The 21957-nt window shown below is 41.4% G+C and overlaps 2 protein-coding genes across 4 annotated transcripts in view; both read left to right on the plus strand.

Annotated features, from left to right (window-relative positions):
• Positions 1–236: 236 nt before the first annotated feature.
• On the plus strand, positions 237–9902 carry LOC132989731 (specifically androgen-regulated gene protein). The gene is made up of 5 exons (XM_061057531.1): positions 237–261; positions 1386–1552; positions 5401–5595; positions 6153–6306; positions 6667–9902. The coding sequence occupies exons 3-5, from the start codon at positions 5491–5493 to the stop codon at positions 8166–8168; spliced, it is 1761 nt and encodes a 586-aa protein (XP_060913514.1). The 5' UTR covers positions 237–261; positions 1386–1552; positions 5401–5490; the 3' UTR covers positions 8169–9902.
• Positions 9903–20125: 10223 nt separating this feature from the next.
• Positions 20126–21957, plus strand: part of scube3 (signal peptide, CUB domain, EGF-like 3) — a 79222-nt gene continuing 77390 nt past the window's right edge. For 2 of the 3 annotated variants that reach the window (XM_061057561.1, XM_061057560.1), the window contains exon 1: positions 20126–20563. In XM_061057561.1, coding sequence (XP_060913544.1) covers positions 20464–20563 — 100 coding nt within the window. In that variant the 5' untranslated portion in view covers positions 20126–20463. The remainder of the gene's footprint in view (positions 20564–21957) is intronic. The other variant, XM_061057562.1, reaches the window with a different exon arrangement.

The raw sequence follows: 21957 nt of genomic DNA on the forward strand, positions 1-21957 counted from the left end.
ACATGGGGGTGACTTCTAGGGCAGATGGGAATATGAATTTACACATCAGCTTATTTTCATAGATATGCAGCAGACGTCACAGATGTATGCTGCTGTTCCTGATTGTTAAGGCTGATATCTACACAAAGGACTTCTTTGTTCTCATAGTCCAAAATGCACAAACTGACACGGGCTTCTCAGAGCATGTACCCTGTAAATAATGACTTTGTTTTTTATATGACACCAATTTCTACATACTGTATGCTCCGTTTATTGGGATATGTAAGTATGTTTTAATTACTCTAGACTGTGCAGATTGCTTTTAAGCCATTGTATAAAACAAGCTTAACAGGTTGTGAGAATCCACTTGGCTGCTGTACTTCCTTTCTGTTCAGTAATAATGCAGTTATAAATGCATCATTGGAGAAGTTTTAAATGACAATGACTTCTTAATAGAATTATACCATCCATCAATGGGGTCCTCGAGATAAGTCAAAACAGATACTACAGTTCTAGATTCATTTTCTAAAGAAGGGATACTCTATGGGTGATAATGTTGGCATCTCTGTTGACAGACGTGTTGAATGAATGCCATATACTGTTTTGCAAAATGTCTTGGTCCCCCACAGGATACAATCAACTGACTTTGGTGTTCCCCTGACTTTCTTTTTTTAACTGGTTACTTCCAAGTTATCATGAGCAGTCCAATTTACAACTTCTTGAAAGGATGGATTGCCACAACTATTACAAGAGTTAGCCTCTTCGGCGTCCACAGAGGACACATTTGAATGACTTTTATCATATCAGTGTCATTTTTCTACGTCAATGTAAAGTATTAAAGCAATATTTCTTGTCTTTTGATAATGATCCTTACTCAAATTGGCAACGCACTGACTCTGTTACCTTGCAAGAACTATTTTTGATAACCATCTTGAGAAATTCTGGATTCTTTTCTTAACTTTTCGCACATGTATTGGCTAAAAGCACCTATATGTCAAGACTCACAGGGGAGTTAACATTGCCTCCCTGTTGAATAAAAATAATGTGCCTACATTAATATTAATTCACAACTAAAAATAAAAGTCATACAGCCTAATATAAAACACATCAATTCGTCTTTTTCAGAATATTAACGCATGTGCCTACACATCAGTGAACTTTGTTTCATTTAATATCATGTAGCCTATATATATTTTTTTAGAAGAAGTAGCCTATCAATTGTAGGTCTATATCTTAACAGTCTATGGTCCATATCTTTGCGATTGTGTTCATTTAGACTCTTTACTTTTAATTGGCTCTTCCTCGCTGACGTCTCGCCGTAGACGTTCGCTGATTGGCCAAAAGCCAACCCGTGAGGAAGTTAACTGGCTTCCCTGGCTGCAATTATTTCCCACCTGTTCCATCAGTTCTTTCTAGTCGCGTAGGAGTGTTTCCAAGAAACAAGGCGGCAGCTGAGCGACTGTGAGCGGAGTGAGCTTCACTGCCGATATGGACTGACCCTGAAAACAGCATTTTGTGGGTTATTTTTTTTTTTGAATGCGCAGAGTTTTGCAAAGACTGGTTTTCCTTCCCGGTAAGTTATCTTGAAACCCTTAAGTTTTGGCGTTAGTGTTTATATCTGCTTTATTAATACATAGCCTACAGGGTATTTACAAACTATGAAGACAATGTTTTTATTATTATATTCAAACCAGTTGGCTACATTATCTCTGTGAATCCCTATTCTGTGTGTGGTGACAAAATACAAGAATATCTTTTAGACCTTTAAGTTAGTTCTTCCTTTCCTTCCTTCCTTTTCGACTGTGACCTATTTAAACAGAAAGTTATCCGCAGTTTGGGTCGAGGGAAGTTAAATAGTAAAGACAGTGAAAAAGGTGCAGAAACTCTTACATGTTCCCACATATCACCATCGTTTTCCAACCACTTTTCATGCTTGTGCAATCCTCTTATTCATCAAACTGTGCATTTATCATAAGTGTTTAATCATTGAACATTTGGAGGCTCAGTGAGGCAGATAACGAACAAATATTTGCACGTGTTTAATGTCAATAACAGCCATTTTTCTGTGGCACAACCAGCCAAGTTAAACATTAATGAAATATATCTGTTCACTCCAGCAGGTTTTGGGTTGCACAACCTTTTGTTTACTGTTAATCATTAAACCAGTTCTTTGGCTTGTCCTTGAACACATAGCACACTTTCTTGCGTGTAATGCTGGCTCACAATCTGTACATCTGTTCTCACAGTAAACACATTAAAGACCTGCAGCTGATCCGCCTCCTGTCATAGTTTAAACACAATATTATCTGCTGACTTGAAGTCAAGTTGAACGCCCAAGTACATCAAAGTGCCCAGGCGAATGTAAGAGTTGTGTTAAAGACATGGAAGCAAGCAAAGTGACATTCCTGTCACCAATAAGTCCTGACTCAGCTGTGGGTGTAGTAGTGAGCCTCCCCACAGCGGCATTACAGGTTTGCATGCCTTGTTTCATGTTTGAGAGGTGTTGGCTGCTCCAGTTTGGGCATTTTGTCTCTCTCTCTCTCTCTCTATCGGCTGATCTGAATGGTTAATGGGAGGGACGGTAATTAGCAGCTAACAAAGCCTTCACTGACAAGCCTTTCAGTGCCTCATCAACAAGCTTTTGTTACCAGGAAACATGTGATGGGTTGTTGGTGATCATGTTTTTCCCCCAACTGGTGTTGCAATGTTTTCATGTCAACAAGTACCCATATGTTGTTTGTCATTGCTCCATATCAGACCTTTCCGACTTAGTCGCATGAACAGTTTCATGATCACTGCAGACAAAGTCACCTCTTCTCACTTTATTGACAACAAGTGAACGTTTCTGCCTGGGGAAATTGAGTTTTCTAGATCTTTGTTAATTCCCACTTTCTTAAAGTTTCTGTAAAGTATAGAATTGTTTTTTCTAAGTCAGTTTTTTTTTTTTTTTAAAGTTGCCTTTTCTTGCCAATAATACTGTAATAATCAGAGATCTTGCAACATACATAGACTGCTGTAGAACAGGGTTAAAGTGGAAAATGTCACGTCAAGGAGTACAGATGATTCATGGAGTAATCAGTCAAGAATTTTCATCGTGGTTCAGTTTTGACTCATGTTTGACAGTTATGATGATGTTAAAGAATGACATAAGGTGTGATCAAATGAACCAGAGCTGTAAACAATAAGGCTTGAGTTTTCTTGAACGAGTCTAAAAATGTTTCAATCTGCCACAAACTTCCCCCGAATAAACAAAATCAGTGCAGACAGAATGATCTCAGTGTCCTTGGAAGTCGCTCCAGCCCTCAATAAAACCCATCAACTTCTTTATCATTTCAAATCATTCACAGTGTTAAAGCTCCTGTACCATATGTGAGATATCTGAAAAGGGTGTTCCACATTTTTTGGAACACATTTCGCATCAACTTCCTCGTTCTGGCAGCAGGTTTGTTTTTGGTAAATGAGTGTCTGTGTCGTCCTCGGAGGAACCTCAAACCTCAGTAATTATAAGCCCTCATGCACTATAGTGCTTACACAGCTTGTGTCCTATACGGGGCTCATTCACACATAAACAATGGCAATAGTTCATGAAGGGAAACTCTTAATTTGGTAAATCTTATATATGACATGCATGAACTCGTAAGCTTTGTCTGAGCCTGACTGTGCAGCTCTCTCCATGTTATGAACAAGCTATAAAACATGAGAACGTTTGCCTCGGGTACAGGATTTCGTATTTGTGTGACATATTTAGTCAAAGCCCATCACAGGCTCTTAACCACTAGTTAATCAAATATCATCCCTTCATGACACAACCTCTGCTAATACACCTCAAGCCCCTAAAGGAGAATCTGAGGCGTCTTATTTGTGAGGAGTCTGAAAATCTCTGGAATGGGTTTCCCCCAGCTAAGGAACTAAGTAATTATCCTTGAGTTTTTGTCTGACATGTTTTCTTCATGTCTGAACTGTCATTAGTAATATGGGCAGGATAATAGGCAGGGAATGCAAAGAAGCTGTGGTGCTGCAACATCATTTGGCGTATAAACTGTCTTTATCCGTTTGGTACTTGATGTGAAGAATGCATATTCTCTAACCAAGGTGTGCATTTGTCTCTTTCTTTAAACAGCTTAGAGCACTTCTGTGTGGCTTCATCTGTCCAGCAGAACAGAATATCATCCTTCTTCTTCCTGTGGCAGTTCAGAAAGCAGATCATGCTAAAGCTGTAAATTTAAGAAAGTATTTCAACTCGGATCAGTTATATTGAAAACGCGCCCAATCAAAGGTTTCTTTTGATATGACGATTAAACTGCTTTTTATTTTGTCAGTTGAATGAATTTGTCCGTATGTGGTTTTGTCCAACCAACAGTCAAAAGGTTTAAAACTTGAGATTTTCATATGAGATGGGGGTAATTGGTAGTGTCGGTCGTCTCCCAATCTTAAGGTTGGTGGTTCGATCCCCAGCTCCTGCCACCACATGTCCAATGGGTAATTTGGCAACACACCCTCTGCGGCGTATGAATGCGTATGAATGGGATTAGTAACTTCTAATGGTCACTTTACATAGCCACCTCTGCCATCAGTGAGTGAATGGGTGGGTGTGACATGCGGCGTAAAAGCGCTATGAGTAGTTAGAAGACTAGAAAAGCACTATACAAGCTCAAGTCCAGTTACCATTTACCAGATAGAAGCAGGCTCATTTTTTGATAACCTGAAACTAATAGATTCTTGAGATTTTATAAAAAAAAATAATACTCAAATAAAAAATGTTTTTTTATTTTAATATTTTTTCTAGCTTTCATTTCAGTTTTATAATGTAATAGATTACAGAGTTTAGTGAGATTGTGCAACTTTTCTTGAACCTCAGTCTTGTAGCCAAAGTGCTACTTACGGGATACTCAAGTTACACTTGTGTGGTGAAAGTGAGATAAACAGTAGTGAAAGCAGAGAACACTCATAGAGCCATTGAACTGAACCAGTTAGTGTTTATGTGAAGCCATATGCATCAAGAGTTAGCAACCATTATCTGAGATTATAAGCCACAAAAAGCTTCTGGTCATACCAGACAACAGAGGATGTAGCTAAAAGAAAACAATCGTCTTGGACAAAGTAAGGGTGGTTCTTTTTCAATATGCTTAAATCCTTTCAACCTTAGTGATAGCTGACAGAAAACAGTCCTTAAAAAGAAAACAATGTCTGGTGGAAAGCAATTTGCTTGACTTATATTGTTTCCATTGACTGTTCACATATTAGCTTAAGAGAAATGTAAGAGTACATTTTTGCGCAATAGGTGGACTATCGAAATTGTTATCCATCACCTGGTAATGGCCTCAAAAAAATTCTTAATGTTAAGAGATCAGTATATGTGTTCGATAAAGTGTACTAAGTGGAATAAGCGTTTTGACATTGTTTCCTCTATCCTTCCTTCAGATTATTTTGGGGACTGATTCTTTGTGAAAGCTGCACAGTCAAAAAGGGACCGTGGAGCCTCAGTCCTGCCCTCGTCCTCTCCCCTGTGCAATGCCTAAGAGTGACACGTGGCCAGGCGGTGTTGCCTTGGAATCCTTGCGCAATATGGACAGTGCCGGGAGCTGTGACAGTGTAATCAGCGTGAACTCTGCCGGTGTGAGTGCTGCTGTACATCATCTCGGTCCTACTGACTGTTCCTTATCTGTTCTTTGTATAACTGACCAGATAGACGCACTTTGCTTGTTGACTCTGTGTCTGTTTTGAACAAGCCTACCTTTGACAATGCTTCTGTCCTGTGTGGGAATAGAGAAATAAGGAAGTGAGATTTGTGTGTCAGGTGGTAAAACATGTCTACTTGGACATTTATGACCTTCAAAACCAGTATGAAAAGCTCAAATGAAAGTTGATGAGGGGAAGTGAATCTGTTACAGGTGAATTACTCTCAGGTTTTGTTGTGAGGGTTGCAGGGGGAGTTTTTCTTCAAGGACGACCAGAGGGGAGAAGAAGGCATCTGTAGTCACTTGAAATTCTTCTGTCATGACAATATAGAATTAAAAACAGACAAGAACAGAACAGAAATAGTGTCATTAGTCATTCCTTTGCAGATGTTTGAACACAACCCCCATTTGAACTACTGTTCCTTCGCTGGTGGCAGAGATTGCTGAAGAGTTGAAGTTAAAATTTTAAAGTGTCATCTCTCATTTCTGTTGCAGAGTGGAGACAGTATGGAGCACTTATCTCCAGAGGAGAGGGCATGTCTCATGTATCTCGAGGAAACCATTGAAGCGCTGGAGGTGCAGGAGGACAGCGGCATATCCAACGATGAACCAGACCCTGGATTACAAGTGGGACTGATGAGAGCAAATGGTGTGTTCATGTACAGAAATAGTCTGTTGTGCTCAGTTACCTACATGAATGTATTGATAGTATAGAGACGTGCATATGTAATGTACCATCTTGTATTTTTCTGCCCTTTACAGTCTTGCAACCTGGTATTCAAAAAGCCTCATATCTGCTTTTACTGTGATTTGATATACTAATGTATCCCCCTCTCCCCACTTCGAAATTATGGACTACTTAGAGGTTTTTTCTATTATTACAATAATTTGGAGTTTTAACATGAGAACATATTGAAAAGTTCAAGGGCGCTGTATCCATGTTTTCATTTTTACACTAAAATGATATCAAAGCTCTACTAACTACAGCAATTGGGCTTTTCTTTTCTAGACATTTCCAGTGTCAGGTCTGATGAGTCCCTTGAAGATCCGAAATCAGACCAAGCTTTGCAACATGCTTTCAATGGAATCTCAGAACCACAGTCCTCTCCTGGCTCTGCATCCAACACGGCAGATCTTGAAACATCAGAGAAGCTTGCGACTCATCTGGGACCTCCAATCACTGAATCAGGGTCCGCCGGTGAAATTCACTCTGCAGCTATTCATGCACCAGAGTTGTGTGTGTCCAAGGATGAAGATGGCAATCTAATGATTGTCCCAAGTACCAGCCTTTCCCTGGATGAGTCCACTAAGGCCCCTGAGGTTGATGTGGGTCTGATCCCTCCGCCTTCAGACTTCATGGACGTACCAGGACCTCCTGCAAAGCCCCTGACAGCAAAAGACCTATTATCATCTTCAGTTTTATCCAATAAAAAGTCAGCAAAGACTGTTGACTTGGAGCAGCTTCGAGAGAGAGCCTCTGCAAAGAGAACTTCACTGACCTCCCTTGAGTCTCAAAACAACCCCCAAGAACTGAGTCCATTACCTCTCAGCTCTGCTTCCCTAGTGTGTCCCCCTCCTCCAGAAACCGCTGAACCCAGAAGTCCACCTGCTGTGGCCCCTAAACCCAAGAAGCTTCCTGCCAACATCCTCCTGAAGTCACACAAGCCAGCAGTGGCTGATAGCAGCTCAGGGCATTCAGTGCCAAACAGTGACCGTCTGTTGTTGGACCATCAGAGGGTCCGCATGGAGGCACTCCGAAAGCTCGGCCTGCTTAAAAGTGATGATTCAGATATAAGCCCAAACCTGAGTCCTAAACTATCGCCCCAAAGTAGGAGGTCATGGGCAGCTCCTCCTTCTCCAATCAGCTCAAATACACCCCCCTTAACACCATCTTCTTTTCTCCATGACCACAGTCCATCTCCTGCCTCTGTCTCCCTCCAGTCTCCAAATGCTTCACCACCAGGGACTCTTACAGCTCCTGTAGTCCAGCTTCCTGTAATCCTCCTGGCACCTGATGCTTTTAGTGACCCTGATGGATCTTTAACTTCTGATAATGAACTGTCTGCTGGCAATGATGTATCAGAGGTCACACCCCCTTTTACCCCTCCTGTCCAGGTCAAGAGGCTGACCCCACCCAAGGCTCTAGGTGTAAAATCAGCTACCCTGGAGCGCTCTGGCCTGGGTCTAAGCAGCTATATGGAAAGTCAAGACTCCATTATAGCTGCAGTTGGCAGCAAGCTAAGCCCCAGTCAGCTGCGAAACAGCCGCCCGCGCCCTGCCTCTTTGGGGAGCGGGAAAGAGTTTTCAAAAGCTCAGGGAGAAGGTCTGAAAGTGGGCCGTGCCACCAGCAAAGAGCCAGACTTACGGCGGTCCTTGCCTGCCCCTCATCCCTCCAATAACTCTCAGAAGCTGCCTCGATCAGAGGGCATCAGTGTGCTGATCTGCCCTCGAGCACAAAACGAAAACGACCGGCGCGATGCCCTGAGAAGGCTTGGGCTGCTAAGGGACTGACAACAAAATGAACACCTAATGACTCCCATGGCCTTCCTGTACAAATTTTATTTAAAGAAAATCCAAAAATCAACAAAGACTTTGATAAATCTTTATGGGGAGCAGTTAAACCACACATTTATGCATTATCATTTCTACTGCATTAAGCTAATATAACCAGAGACAGCCTCAAATGACTGGCACGCCTACATGCACATCTATTTGTTACATATAGTGTACTGCCATATTTTGCTTTGTTTTTAGTGTTTTATTCCTTATTAATCTGAAAATCCCAAACTTTATGGATGTTTGCTTACTCTCATTGTAGCTATGTAAATTAAACACTGTTGCTTTTGAGAGTTTAGACTCACTTCCTGCTTTCACATGTAATTATTGACACAGTGACACCCATTTTGGTTGCAGGTTCCCTTCTTGGTTTGTCCTTTTTTAGAGACTTTTAAATGTCAGGGTGTTTGTACAAACACTCTCCCAAAATCCATAGGAATTTGAGTCTGTTTGAGAGCTCTTTATTCTTTTGCAAGCAATTGCTTATTATAAAATGTTTGTTTCCTTAAAATAGACTGCTTTGACCTATTGCATAATAATTGCATGGTGTTTGTCTTTCAATGAATAAAAATGTAGACAGTATGTCCTGCATTGTTATAACATACCTTTATTGGAAACTCAACGCAAACAGTCAGTGGCCACTAGGGGAGAAGAATTTGAGTAATGTGGTTTGCATGCTTGCATTGTCACGCACATGTCAAAACTCACAGACTTGTCACACAGCACTTACATTGAGTGTCACATGGGGTCCATCAGTTCTACATCAAGGGAGTCAACAACATCATTTCATATATTACACAGTTTCTATTTCATCTTGTTGTCCTTTTGTTGCACAAATGTTCCTTTGTGTGCATGTGGTTTTTTTTTTTCATTTCCCTTTTTACATGTGAGGTCTTTTATTTGTAATGTCACATCCCAATGCAAGGCTCCCACTTGTTTTTTTTTTTTTGGCTCCGCTTCAGCCCCCTTTGTCTGATGTGATGGTAAGAGGACCGGTGCAACCTGTTTTCTCACCTCCTGGTTTTAGCCTTTATAGAACACCTCGCTATGCGTGTACAAGCAGTCGGGGGGGCCTGAAAATCATTTTATCTCTGCTGCAGGCTTTTTGAGAAAAATAAAGTTTGCTATCTCCTGTAATTTGCAGGTATGGTCACCTGCTGCTGAGAAAATTAAGCACAATTTGAAAGATATTTGTTGAATAGTAATTAACAGACTGAACTGTTGGTTTGGGGAGAACACAGTAAAATGTCTGCAGATTTGCACACTTTTTGAGCCAAAGTGCATAACTTTCTAGCCAATATTGGTAGCCTACCACAACGGAAATGTAAAATGATTTTGCCATTCATGCTCCATTGTGTCTGAATAATGACTCAATGATAATGCAACATCTACACATGGGTGTGTATTCCCTGAGTGACTGTATAAAGTGCCAAGTGCATAGCTTTCTTTCATTAATATTTTAATGTCTTCATCACACCCTTGACTTCTCTTTGGCATGCACTTTAATCACTTACATAAGTTGCATGTTGTTTTCATCTATAAACATCATGTTTTTATGTCTATTTTTTACACATGTTTCTTCATGAAGTAAAACTCTGATCAGCGTCTCTGGGGAAAACGAGCAAATTAAAAGAGGATATGAATTTGTTTTCATTATATTTCTCATTAAAGATGGAGCTTTGTGAATAACTTGCAATGTCAATAAATCAGACACTAGGCTGTATTATACTTCCAAGACACCAGAAGGAAGCAGTAGCTAATTATCATTTTTGTTTAATTGGCTTATCGCTAACACCCTCTTTTACAGTAAAGTCAAGAGAGGAGGAAGTAGTTACCTGCCGTCAAACCAACACAGGGTGCATTGTGCTGCTCCATGGCATGTCGGTATGTGGTCTATCACTCCTTAACACATGCTCTGTGTGTTGTCTCGCTGCCAGCAGACCTGACTGACGAGGATTCTGTGACAGTTCTGTCACTTTTGCTGTTTTCTTGGTAGCCCCTGTAGATCAGCTGATGTTGATAACCAAAATATTAAGTCTATAAATCCCCTCTGCTCTTCCGTGTTCTCTGTGTGGGCTTCTTACAAAACTTAAAATTAAAAAAGAAAAACAGACTAAAGATTAATACAGTTCAGTTCAGTTTATTGTCATTTGCAGTATAAAACCACATCGGGAAACAGAATATATCGTCAATTTTATGTAATGGCAAATATTTCCAAAATGATCATTTAGTACAGTGTAAAGGTGCTTATTCATTGTTTATCTTCCAGAATATCCTCAGGTTTTTTGTACTTCTTTGCACACCTGTTGACTCCAGGTTGACTCTTCAGCTGTGATTTTGTTGAAATGGTGAGGTGCGGCCACTGGGGGCGCAGGAGAGTTAATATCATCCGACAACACACGAACTACAAGCTTACAAAAATGGTTCAAAAACTTTTAGGCTCCAGTCTTTGTAAAACAGTTTAGAGCAGGGATTGGGCAACTTTGGTCACAGCAAGGGGCCACATTCATTTAATTCTCACTGCCAGAGGGCCAAATTGTAGAATACAAAAAACGATTACAGTCGATTATGTCACAAATTAACTCAACATACACCAGTGATCAAATATTATTATGGACATATTTCTGCTTTTCATGATTTCATGGCAGATTTCGTCATGTTTTCTTCATGTTTCTAATTAATTGATGTGTAACAAATTAACCTGAGGGCCACGTTGAGGGTTGATGAGGGCCGCATGTGGCCCCCGGGCCGCCAGTTGCCCACCCCTGGTTTAGAGGAAGCAAACTGGTTTGACCCGGTTTGGTCCAGCTACCAACACGCTCAGTAGCAGCATAAAGGTAAACTCAGGTAGCCTAACCTACTTGAAAAACGTTTTTGGATTAAGTGCGATTTATCCATACTAACCTTTAGCCTACAAACCTGCAGAAAAAAGACACTTCTTATTACTTTATCGCCCTACCTGAGAATGAACACTTGAAATGATTTAATTACATCGTGTAGGTGTAGCCTGCATAGCTGCAAACTAAACAACGGCATAACTTTCAACAAGAGAGGTGCGTAAAACAGCTAGTGCATGAATGTACATTTACAGATTGGACGTAATATTGTCATCATGAAAATGATCTAACAGCTGTAGGCCGTTTAATGACGTCATCGCTTAACAACCGGATAGGTAACCTTTACCACTAGGTTTTAATGTAAAGTAAACAGTTGCCCTGTTTCATTATATGATGCTGCAGATTTGTTTTAGAAAAATGGATCAGTGTCAGATAAAGTGTACATACTGGGGGAAAAAAACAACCAATATTGATTGTATTTAAAGTTATTATTAATAATTGTTATTATGTTTGTAATCATACAGCTTAGCCACCATGGAATCGGTTCATTTGATGACGTCATTTCATACGTCATAAAATTTTCGAACCGAGGTTTTAAATAGAAGCTGTTTGAGCCTCCATACTCAGCCTGTCGTGCTCCGACACACGGCGTCAGCCGGGTTGAAGTTTGGACGATGTAGGCTTCAGTGCCAGGTAGAGAAAAGAGCAAGGCAGCGATACCTTGGGCTGACTCTATGCTGGAACCTGTCCTGACACTGATGTGGTGACTGACAGGACAGGCTATAGTGTCGGAGCTTCCCTCTCTCTCCTTTACAAAACCTCTCCCTCTCTCTTCTCTCTATCCCTCTAAACATCCTTTCCTACCAGAGTGGAACATATACCAGAACATATGTACGCACACGCACACACACACACACACACACACACACACACACACACACACACACACACAGACACACAGAAGGTCGAGGGTTCAAGCCCCAGCTGGGCAACATGTCCGATGTGTCCTTGGGCAAGACACTTAACCCCAAGTTGCTCCCACTGCTTCAGTGGTGGTGTATGAATGGGATTAGTTACTTCTGATGGATGATACTACACAGCGATCACTACCATCAGTGTGTGAAAGGGTATGAATGGGTGGGCGTGACCTGCGGTGTAAAAGCGCTTTGAGTACTAGCTATATAAGCTCAAGTCCATTTACCATTCACACACACAGCGCTCCTAAAAGAACTAGATTTCTACAGACCTCAGGTCAGCAGGCAGTTTGTTCCACAGGTCACCATGGTGACACCTGATTTAGTTTTGACTCAAGGTAAAAACATCAGACCCATAACTGCTGATCAGAGGGATCTGACATAACCTCACATTGCTAAAAGATGTTTGACGACCCTGATTCTCTTCAATTACTTTTGTACTTGACACAGCCAGCTGTTACACTTCAGCAGATTGAATCTTTCACATGGGCATAAGTGGACTGAGATGCCTTAAAACAAACAAAGAACTTAACAATAAGAGTAAACGATGATTAGCACTACTCAGATTTATTAGTTAGTAAAGCAGTTAGTTTCCTCTATCCATACACACACACAAGCAGAAATCTGCTCTGTGCTGGGCTGGGAGGGTGTGTGGATGGAGGATGAGCAACCCAAACAGTGTCAAACTAAAAGCCCTGCTCCTCAGAAACGACCACTAGAGGGCAGCATGGATTCATGCTTGTGTAAGAGCACAACTTGAAACGCTGTTATCCAATGTGCATGGGGCTTATATGTTGAAGGGCAGCATTTATAGTGTCCAAACAGATGCTGATCAGATCCCATGCAGAGAAAAAAAAAACTACACGTCAGTACTCAACTCTGGCACAGGGACGTGATCAATCATTTTAACTTCCTGATGAACCGCAACCTAAAGAATACAAAAATGGAAAGAGGAAATAGATGAGTCCAAAGATGTGCAAGATACTTTCAGTGTTGCAGCCAACAGATGTCTTTTGGGTGCATACTTACATTTTATTGATGAGTTTCTCATTTATAAAGCTTGTAAGTCTTTAGCTGGCTAGTCTATGAATCATATGAGGTCATCACAACATTCATTTGATGCTTGGTTTATCGTCCGCTCATTTCATTTTGAAACAGCTTCACGTTTAATTTGGCTAAAGGGAAATTAGTCTGTAAGAACTTAAATCAATGCCTTAAACTCATTTCCATTTTATTGGCCTCTTATTTCTAAAAAATCCCAGAATTCCCCTTTGAGAAAATGAAATTAGGTCTCTTATTAAATTGCATTTGGTTTGTCTTTTTTATCCCTACAATGCCTCATTAATCTTACTTTTTGTAAACATAGGGACCTTCTCCTTTTCAGAAATGTTGATTGTCTTTTACGAGCTCATTTGTTAAGTTTTTTTTTTTTTTTTAACTTCTTTTTTTCTCTCTTGAGGTTAGTCGAGGCATGAAGCCGCGTGACTTTTAAGGCTTAGCCTCGTCCCGAGCTGCGTTTTTTATCTTTCCAAATAAAATCACTTTGACTTGTTCCTTCCTTCGAGAGGAAATGATTCAGGTCAGAGCATTAGCAAAGAATGTGAGAATTTAATGTTGGGCATTATTACTGGAAATTTTGACTCATCAAAGTGTCACAATGACCCTCATAAGAGAATAGTTTGCTATTTCACTGGTTTGTTTTTTTTAAACAAGGCCAGAATCTTGCAGGTTTAGTCTTTTTTTTTTTGTATATTTAATGACACACAGAGGAGCTGAATGAGCCTTTTTTTTAAAAAAACCTCCTCGGAGACACTCCCTGGTGTTACAGTAGCTGGCGCAGGTAGGCGTAGCTGCTGTGCTATCAGGCTAGACAGTGAGCTCATGGGACTTCCCCACCGTCCCGGTCCCTTTTCTGTACTTACCTACTTAACAGAGCGTGTGTGTCTGTAAAAGAGGCTGCATGCAAAAGCTTCGTCCCTTTCTCCACATATGAGTTGATCACAGAGGATTAGTGGAGACAAAGTGGCATGGAGCCACTGCTGAGTGTGCTGGGGTTTAAGCATGCCCCAGCGCGGTTATGTGTCATCAAAAGAGTTTACTTAAAATATAAGGGTATTATCTCTGCCATCTGTGTGGGCGTGTGTTCTTTCAGATAGGCTCTAAGTACTGTTATACAATTGAGATGTTTGATGATGATTGATACTTGAAATGAAACAGGCTCATCAGAAAGGATTTAAACTTGGGGATCTCAACAGGACAATGTCTCCCTCTCTGTTTCACTTGATCTTGATGAGTCCACTTGGTTTTCATGTGTACACACGCGAACACACGAACGCACGCCTGGTACAGTATGCGCACAGACCTGTATCCCCTCCAGCACCCGCATGCTCCCTCACGCAGCTTACCAGCCTGTCCGTATCGTGTCTACCTCCCTGCTGCATCAGCATTAACACTCGGGTAATATGAAGACTCAAAGAAAACAAGCCCCCATGGCCCACGAGCTGATAACACTCATTAGTAGTTTTCAGATGATCTAACGTTTCCAGCCGTGTGATGCTACAAACGCAAGCGGTCAAAAAAAACAAAAACAAAAAAGTCCACACCAATACAGATTTCAGTACTGAGACTGGAGTATTGGTGAAATCCAAATCCCCTCTGACACTAATGTGAGCTGCAAAAACACAGATTCCTGACACTTTGCTGGCTTTGACTGACGTTCAACTGTCTTCTAGCACCACATTGTTGTTTAAATGTTATTTTAACAAGAAGAATGACCTGAAACCAGTTGTTTTCTTTTGGTGAAAATTGTCTTTGGTATCCTCAGGTCAGTGCATTGACTAGCTTAATAGCTAACACCAGGGGGATGCTGCACTTTGGGATTATTAGAGGCCAATAATGATACTAATATCAGTGTCTGAAATAGTCTAGCAAATACACCTAAATGCCTTTTGTGCATCTGAGCTTGTTTTCATCCATGACTCTGACAAAAAAAAAGAAGCCTTTGACAGTCAGGAACAAGTCAGTTAGTCAGAGCAGCCATGTGTGACACCTCTGTTTTTTCTGCCTTGATAACTGTATTTCCCTTTTCCCCTCTTCCTCTCCTGCTCCCTGTTAGTGCCACTTACCGAGGCTGTGGTCAGGAAGCATTCCTGGGGCAAGCCCGCAGCATTTGCCGGGATGCCTGCACTGAAGTGTGGAACTCAGCAAGCCGCTCTGCTCCCCTGTGGTGCCGCCATGGTGAGTACCAAGGGACCCCGCTGGGCCTGCGGTGGTGTCAGTAACCTCGCATTTGAAGCCCCTGCAGAGAGGAGAAAGAGGGGAAGAAAGAGGAGAAACTCCTGAGCTCGGAGCCTTGGCATTTTCACACATAAATCTCTCAGACAATTGGGGAGAAATAAATGTCACAAATGGATGAAAGTAAATGAGGAATGGAGGTGACGTGTTGCAGCGTATGGCCATCTGGAAGAGAACATGAGGCTCTCTGCAGGGCGTCTCGCTCCTCCATTCATTAGCATGCAGTATAGGAAAGTGGTGGCCTCACAACATGCATCCATCTTGTATTTATTTATTTAGCAACAGCTGTTAAGTCGTTGTTTGACTCCGAAATTTTAAAGTCAGAATGAAAGTAGGTCGAACAATTAGGTGAACCTACTTTTCTGTTCGGATGATTGCAAAGTCAAAAAAAAAAAAAAAAAAGAAGAGTTTCTGAAGAGCTGTTGTTTGAGATGGAACCATTAAAAGCTGTAAGTAAGAAGTGGACAGATGCTCTGGATTCAAACATGAAGCCAATGTGGAAGTAGCTTAAACGTGCATTCTGTCTTGTAGCCAGCAGGGGGAGACTCAACTGGTTCCTATTAAGAAGTCAGAGTATATAGGATACAATTCAATGGGATATAATGCGATTGATGCCATATGATATGATATAATATTCAGTTGTGTATTGCCTCCCTTGTATTTAAAATGAATAAAAAACAGCCGGTAATATGTAAAGAGAGTAGTAGAAAAGCGCTTCACAATCACAACTACAAATGATGCACGTGTTTCACATTGTCTTTGAGTATTTAGAAAAGTGCTATATAAATCTAATTTATTATTATTATTACCTCTGTCTTTGAAAAATGAAGCTAAAGCAAAAGTGCATGTGTCCACTCGAGACCCGGATGTCCTGTACACACCCCATATTAAAAAATCTATTTGGACAGTAGAAGTTAAACTGTTAACAGCCTAGCCCAAAAAAAATGACATATTGATTTGTAACCACTCAGCGTCCAAATATGGTCACTTCTGGTTCCAAATATGGTCACAATGACGAAAGTGTCGACTATTAAGGGGGTTTACACAAACGTATACAGATCCAAGTAGGACTGCTTTAACTCTCCAGAAGAAGAAAAAAATACACATTGATATTGCCTTCAAATCCAAAAAGCAAACAGAGCTGCACACCCTCTACAAAACATGTCCTGGCAGGTTGCGGTCATCTACTCTTCAGTGAAACTCATGAACACGCTGCATGAAACACTTTCTGAAGCGTTCTCTGATGTACAGCGGCGTCTAACCTACCTATGAATGATCCTCACTGCTCTGTGGACACCTTCCACACTCTCCCGCTCATCTTTACCAAGCGTGTAGCTCAAGTCCTTTTCATGACCAGCATCATAAATTAAACATGGCCTCGGCGTCCCGCATGTGTCTAAGGGTGTAAAAATAGCTCCGTTTGGTGCACAGTGTGACGCCCGTGCACAGCCCCTTCTGTCTTTAATGAAGTGTTTCCATGAAAAGTGTACCGATCCTCCAGCGTGACTCGTACTCAGGCTCTGTGCGACCCGTGTTCTGACTTTCTCAGACTCCCAGAGTGACTCTGAGCTCATTTGGTTATACAAGTGCTCACAATTACCAAGAGATTTGGACACAGGGATGTGGGATATTTCCATATCCCTGACGGATGTTGTTTTAATTACGCCGCACTGCTTGACTTTGTGCTATGGATTTACATGTTTTTTTTAGTCTTATGTGGATGCAAAGAGGGATTCTTGGAAGGTTTTTCTGTTTTACTGAATCTCTTATTCACTGAGGCGCCTATTATTCCCTGAAAATGGGCGTGTCCACACTTTTTTGGGACTGGGATGGCACTGACTTATGCAGAGGTGGCGTAAGGTTTGCGTGCACACACATGGAAGAATTTAAATGATTTACTGCACCCGTTCTATCTCCACTGATCATATTTACTTTTAAGTAACGCAAGAGAATGGCAACATGTGAAGCTTTGGAGCTTAAGTATTTAAGGACTCAAAAAGAAGACGAATGTCCAAAGTCACAATTTAAAGTACTTAAGAAATTTGCATGCAACCTCCCGCACATTGTCTAACTGCAAAAATCCATTCATTGGCAGTGTTACTGAAACATAGTGACTTCATTGCATGTTAGGGTTAGGGTTATTTATTTTTGGGCTGTCAGCATTTACTAGTTACTCCTGATTTAATAAGTACTGAAATAATGCCTTACATTTTTATATTGCCATTAATCACATGCTATTTTGTCCCTTTAGGCGCACCGTGGATAGCACAGAACTCCGCTCCTTTACGGCTCCGTGCTCCCTCGTCCGTCAACACCCAAAGGCTGCATTCTCGCAAGACAAAGGATTACCCGCGGTAATTATACATTACACTCGCAAAGATGCAAGATAATACGATGTATGTGGTAAAAAAAAAATAACCTTATAAACACATCAACAAACACATATAAGGTCATTGTTCTGAACCGTCAAAATTGAATGTTTTATTCTGGAACCCCAGAATAAAAGCATAACAGCATTTATTTTTAACTGCAAAATAATGGAACTTCAAACATGTGATTAAAAATACGATTAAACGCCATTAACTAGTGAAATGTAGCGATTAATCACAATTAAAAAAAACTAATTTATTTAGAATGTACTTATAAAGGAAATATGCGACATTGAGGTGTAAAGAAAACAACACCACCTGAATACTTGATTTGAACACAAGTCCCGCCTCTGACAAGACAATAGTGAAATAGTTTTGGATTATAGGATGGCACCTGGGGTGGCCAATCAGTTTCCCGGGGGTTGGGGGGTAGGGGGGCCTGCCACCCATGGCCACCCCTCTGGACACACCCCTGCAGGAAAAAAAAAAAAGGAGAAACAATAATTAATTACAGTGTTTAATCTTTCAATTCAAGGTAGTTAAATTCTGACAGACATTGAAAATAAAGGCAGTGACAGAATGCTGATAAGAAATAAGATCATGAAAAAGAATCCCCTCTCCCCCTCCCTGTTTAGAAATAAAGTCTATTTTCAGCTTTTGTGTGTGTGTTGAAAATCCTCTGCATCATCTGAAGAAAGCTCTTATCTCCAATCAGCCTCATTGTGAGGTCCTCATTATATTTGATTGAGAAAAAAGAATCACACATGGCAGCGGGCGGGATAATTATAGTGTAGAATCTTCCCCGCACGATGAAACGCAAACTTAAACGCATCAACACAGCTGATTAATCTTGGTGATAATGCCCGAGGAGGCGGCAGGTGTTGGGATGTACAGATGCTTTGCCTCTGCAGGACGCCTCCTGAAAACCAATGTTTCATGTGTCAGCGGCGACGGAACGTGGCACAGAAGCTTGGCGGGCTGTGAAGGAGGTCTGCTTTGATTCATGTAACTCCTCAAGCCTCATTCCTCTTCAGGTTGTGGGGGTAATGGCGTGCAAATAGTGACTCATGATATGCAGGGTTGGTTGACGACAAGGGTTACAAAGCCAACCATCTTTAGCTTCAAAACTCTTCTCTCATCCTCTTCTGGTCCGAGGAAGTTTTGTCTTTTTAACAACGTGCATTAAGTGGACCTATGTTTTACTGATTCCTCACACAAGTCAGGGTTTAGTCATTCAAAGCCAGGAGCGCAAATCAATGAGCCAAATGTGGCGTTTGAGCCAAATCTCCTGCAGGGATAAACACAATAATCAATACAGGCGAGCAGATGATGTGTTGTTAGTTATGGTTTTGGAACCACATGACGCCAGACATAATTTCTTTTGTTGGTTTTATGTTTTTTTTTTGATAATTAAAAGGCTTTAATCAGTGTTCCTGTAAACAATTACTGAGTGTTATCGTACACAAGGAGTTGATTCATCTTGAACAATATTTATAACAGCTGGAGCTTATTCATTCAACATAATAACTGAATATCAACAGCTTTAATTCCTTTCACATGTGTGTTCTTACAAATGAAACAGGTTTTTCCGTTTTTTTTTCCGGCTCAGGGATGTGAAATTACTTCAAACCCTCAATTGACCTCGGATTGAGGAGGACATGCAGGGAAATGAGTGAAAGCATAAAGAAGTGCGTTTCATTTTCAAATCAATCTCGTAATTTAGAAGTAACTCTGCAAGTTGAACTAGTATCTCCTGTAAGCTCATGAGAAAGAAGACTGTTTTTATTTACAAAATAATGTATCCGTTATTTGGGTGTTTGAGCTTCTCCAAATGTCAACACTAATTGTTGACAAACGGTTCTAATGAGAACATTAGTTTTTCATTGGGCTGGTTGGAGACGTCCTCACGTTAATGCAGCACCCACCATGACCCTGCAGAAATAGGTGCTTATTGGTTTGTTTGCTGGACTGGGTGAACTGTAGCCCCCCCCCCCCCCCCCCCCCACAGTTCGCTGGTATGAGAACAAAATGCAATCTCAAGGCTATTACTTTTCCCATCTCACTCATTTATAAACCCATCCACCCTCCTGCCCTTCTTTTCGGTCATTTCTTTTTACCACGCGGACGTTATTGGCCACTTTTTTTTTTTTGCGCAGGTGGCTGCGGCCATGCATGGTGCTCTCAAACAGTGTGCACAGTGTGCATGTGGTTAGTTTTGCTCCGATTTAATGCACCAGCAAAAACCAGCACCTGTGTGAAAATCCGTGCAGAACAAAAGGAGAACAAAAAAAAAAAAAAAAAGAAAGAAAGGGAACCGGTGAGGGCCAGTGAGAGGAGAGCACGAGCTGCGGAGAAGTCCGGAGCGCAGCGCGTGGACGCTTCCTCTTCTCTCCTCCCCCTTCAGACCCCGCCGCTTTACTCCATCTCTCTCTCTTTACTCTCTCTCTCTCCTTTACTCTGACTCTCTCTCTCCCTCTCCCTGCTCTCTCTCTCTCCCCCTTTCTTAAATTGACATTGGTCTGGCTCGGAACATGATAACAGAAAAGCCTTCCTCCGCTCCGCGCTGTCGGGCTGCCCTCAACCCCGATCACTTGAAACTCAAATAAGCAGGCGTGAAGAAGAAAGCAAGAGGATCGCACAGTGTCCTATCAGCGGGGAATACCACGAGACCTTTATACCATCACACGCACACACACACACACACACCCTTTCATATGCTCTTTGCGCATCGCAGATCTTTAGAAAGTGCTCGTGTTCAACTGCAGTGAAAGTTAACATGTATATGCACGCTTTGATACGCGCGAGCCTTGGATTTGTAGGTTTCTGCTTGGTCGCCTTTGTCCAACAGTCAGCTTCAGGAAGTAAGACCACTCAAGGTAAGTTTTCACTTTAAAAATAGCTTCTTCTTCTTCTTCTCCTCCTACAGTTTTTTTTTTTATTTTTATTTTTTTAATTTTGCTCACATTTCACTCTGAATGAATGTAATAAGCTGATCTTCCCACGCTGCTTGTTCCCAATTGAATTAGTTAGTTTGATGCTTTTAGAAAGCTGGTAATGATGACACTTAAAACAAAATTGCAACCAGTTCTGTCAGTAAATGAAACTTGAATTGGTGTTAGCTGGGATCAAGAGTATTTGGATTTAAAAGGGGTAAAGTCGGATTTCTTGACTTTAATTCATCAAGTTTCCAGTTCACATCCACTGCTACTTTAGATGATTGCTTTATTGCTTTTGTTGTATGCTGTTTGCTCATGCAAAGACATAACCGAAAAGAAAGACATAATGAGGCTTCAATTAAGTTTCACTGAGAGTCATCTGTTGTCAGGAAAAAACAATTGTCTTTGATCTGCAGGCAGCGTGTGAACAGTTATGTTTCATAGCCCGATCCTGCAGGTACTTGTAGTGAGACTACCAGGAGGCATTTGTCACAGTGCAGACAAGTATTTGACACAGACCTGTAACACACACACACACACACACCCAGGGAGTCTCAGTCTGTCAGACACTGCAGCTACAGAGCCACCCTGCCCAGTTGGCTGCCCTCTTGCTCTCTTGTCTTGTGAGAAATGATTCAGAGCAGACGGGGGCCGCCTGAATCAGAAAGTCTTGGCACCTTGCAGGAACAAGTAAGACCTTGGTGGTGTGGTAAACACTCTGATTTCTGATCCGCTTCAGCCTTCCCCTCCAGGTTTTCATCACTTAATTTTCCCACAATACAAACGCTGAGCCGGAGCTGCCAGAAGTATTTGCATGCAAAGACACATCATGGGTTTGTGTGCGAGTGTTGATTGTGGTCGGTGATGTTTCACACACACAAAAAGACATCTCTCGGGCGGTCGACGAGGCAAAAAGGAGAAAGGGGGTGGGTGACTATTTTGCATCCTGGGTGGTCTGCCCCCACTTGTGGGAAAACTCAATATTTACATTTTGCAATTAGAACTACTTTTTTCTCACTTTATTTTCCACAACATCGATTACACACTTCCTTGTAGCAGGGAATGCGGCGGCCATATGAGAGTGGGTCTGTAATGGCGTGCACCTGTTGGCCGGTCACTGAGAGAAACAGTGTGCACGACCACTTTTACCGGCTTCTCCTCCTCCCCCAGTTCCTGTTTATCAGCAGCTCTGCAGTCACGTTAAAAATCGGAGTTTAAATCGAGTTATTTGTGAGCATATTCTGGGCCTAACTGCAATAAAAAATATTTGTGTTTGACGTTGGTGGCAACTCTGTGCCACTGTCAAGTCTGCGTGCTTGGAATAACTCTAAAAA

This window comes from Labrus mixtus, chromosome 15 (assembly GCF_963584025.1).
Source record: "Labrus mixtus chromosome 15, fLabMix1.1, whole genome shotgun sequence".
NCBI classification, from domain to species: domain Eukaryota; kingdom Metazoa; phylum Chordata; class Actinopteri; order Labriformes; family Labridae; genus Labrus; species Labrus mixtus.

Bases quoted from the DNA above. Each gene is read 5' to 3' on its own strand.
- LOC132989731 (XM_061057531.1), top strand. From the start codon at position 5,491: ATGCCTAAGAGTGACACGTGGCCAGGCGGTGTTGCCTTGGAATCCTTG. The intron at 5,596-6,152 runs GTGAGTGCTGCT...TTTCTGTTGCAG, and splicing joins TCAGCGTGAACTCTGCCGGT to AGTGGAGACAGTATGGAGCA. The intron at 6,307-6,666 runs GTGTGTTCATGT...TTTCTTTTCTAG, and splicing joins GGGACTGATGAGAGCAAATG to ACATTTCCAGTGTCAGGTCT.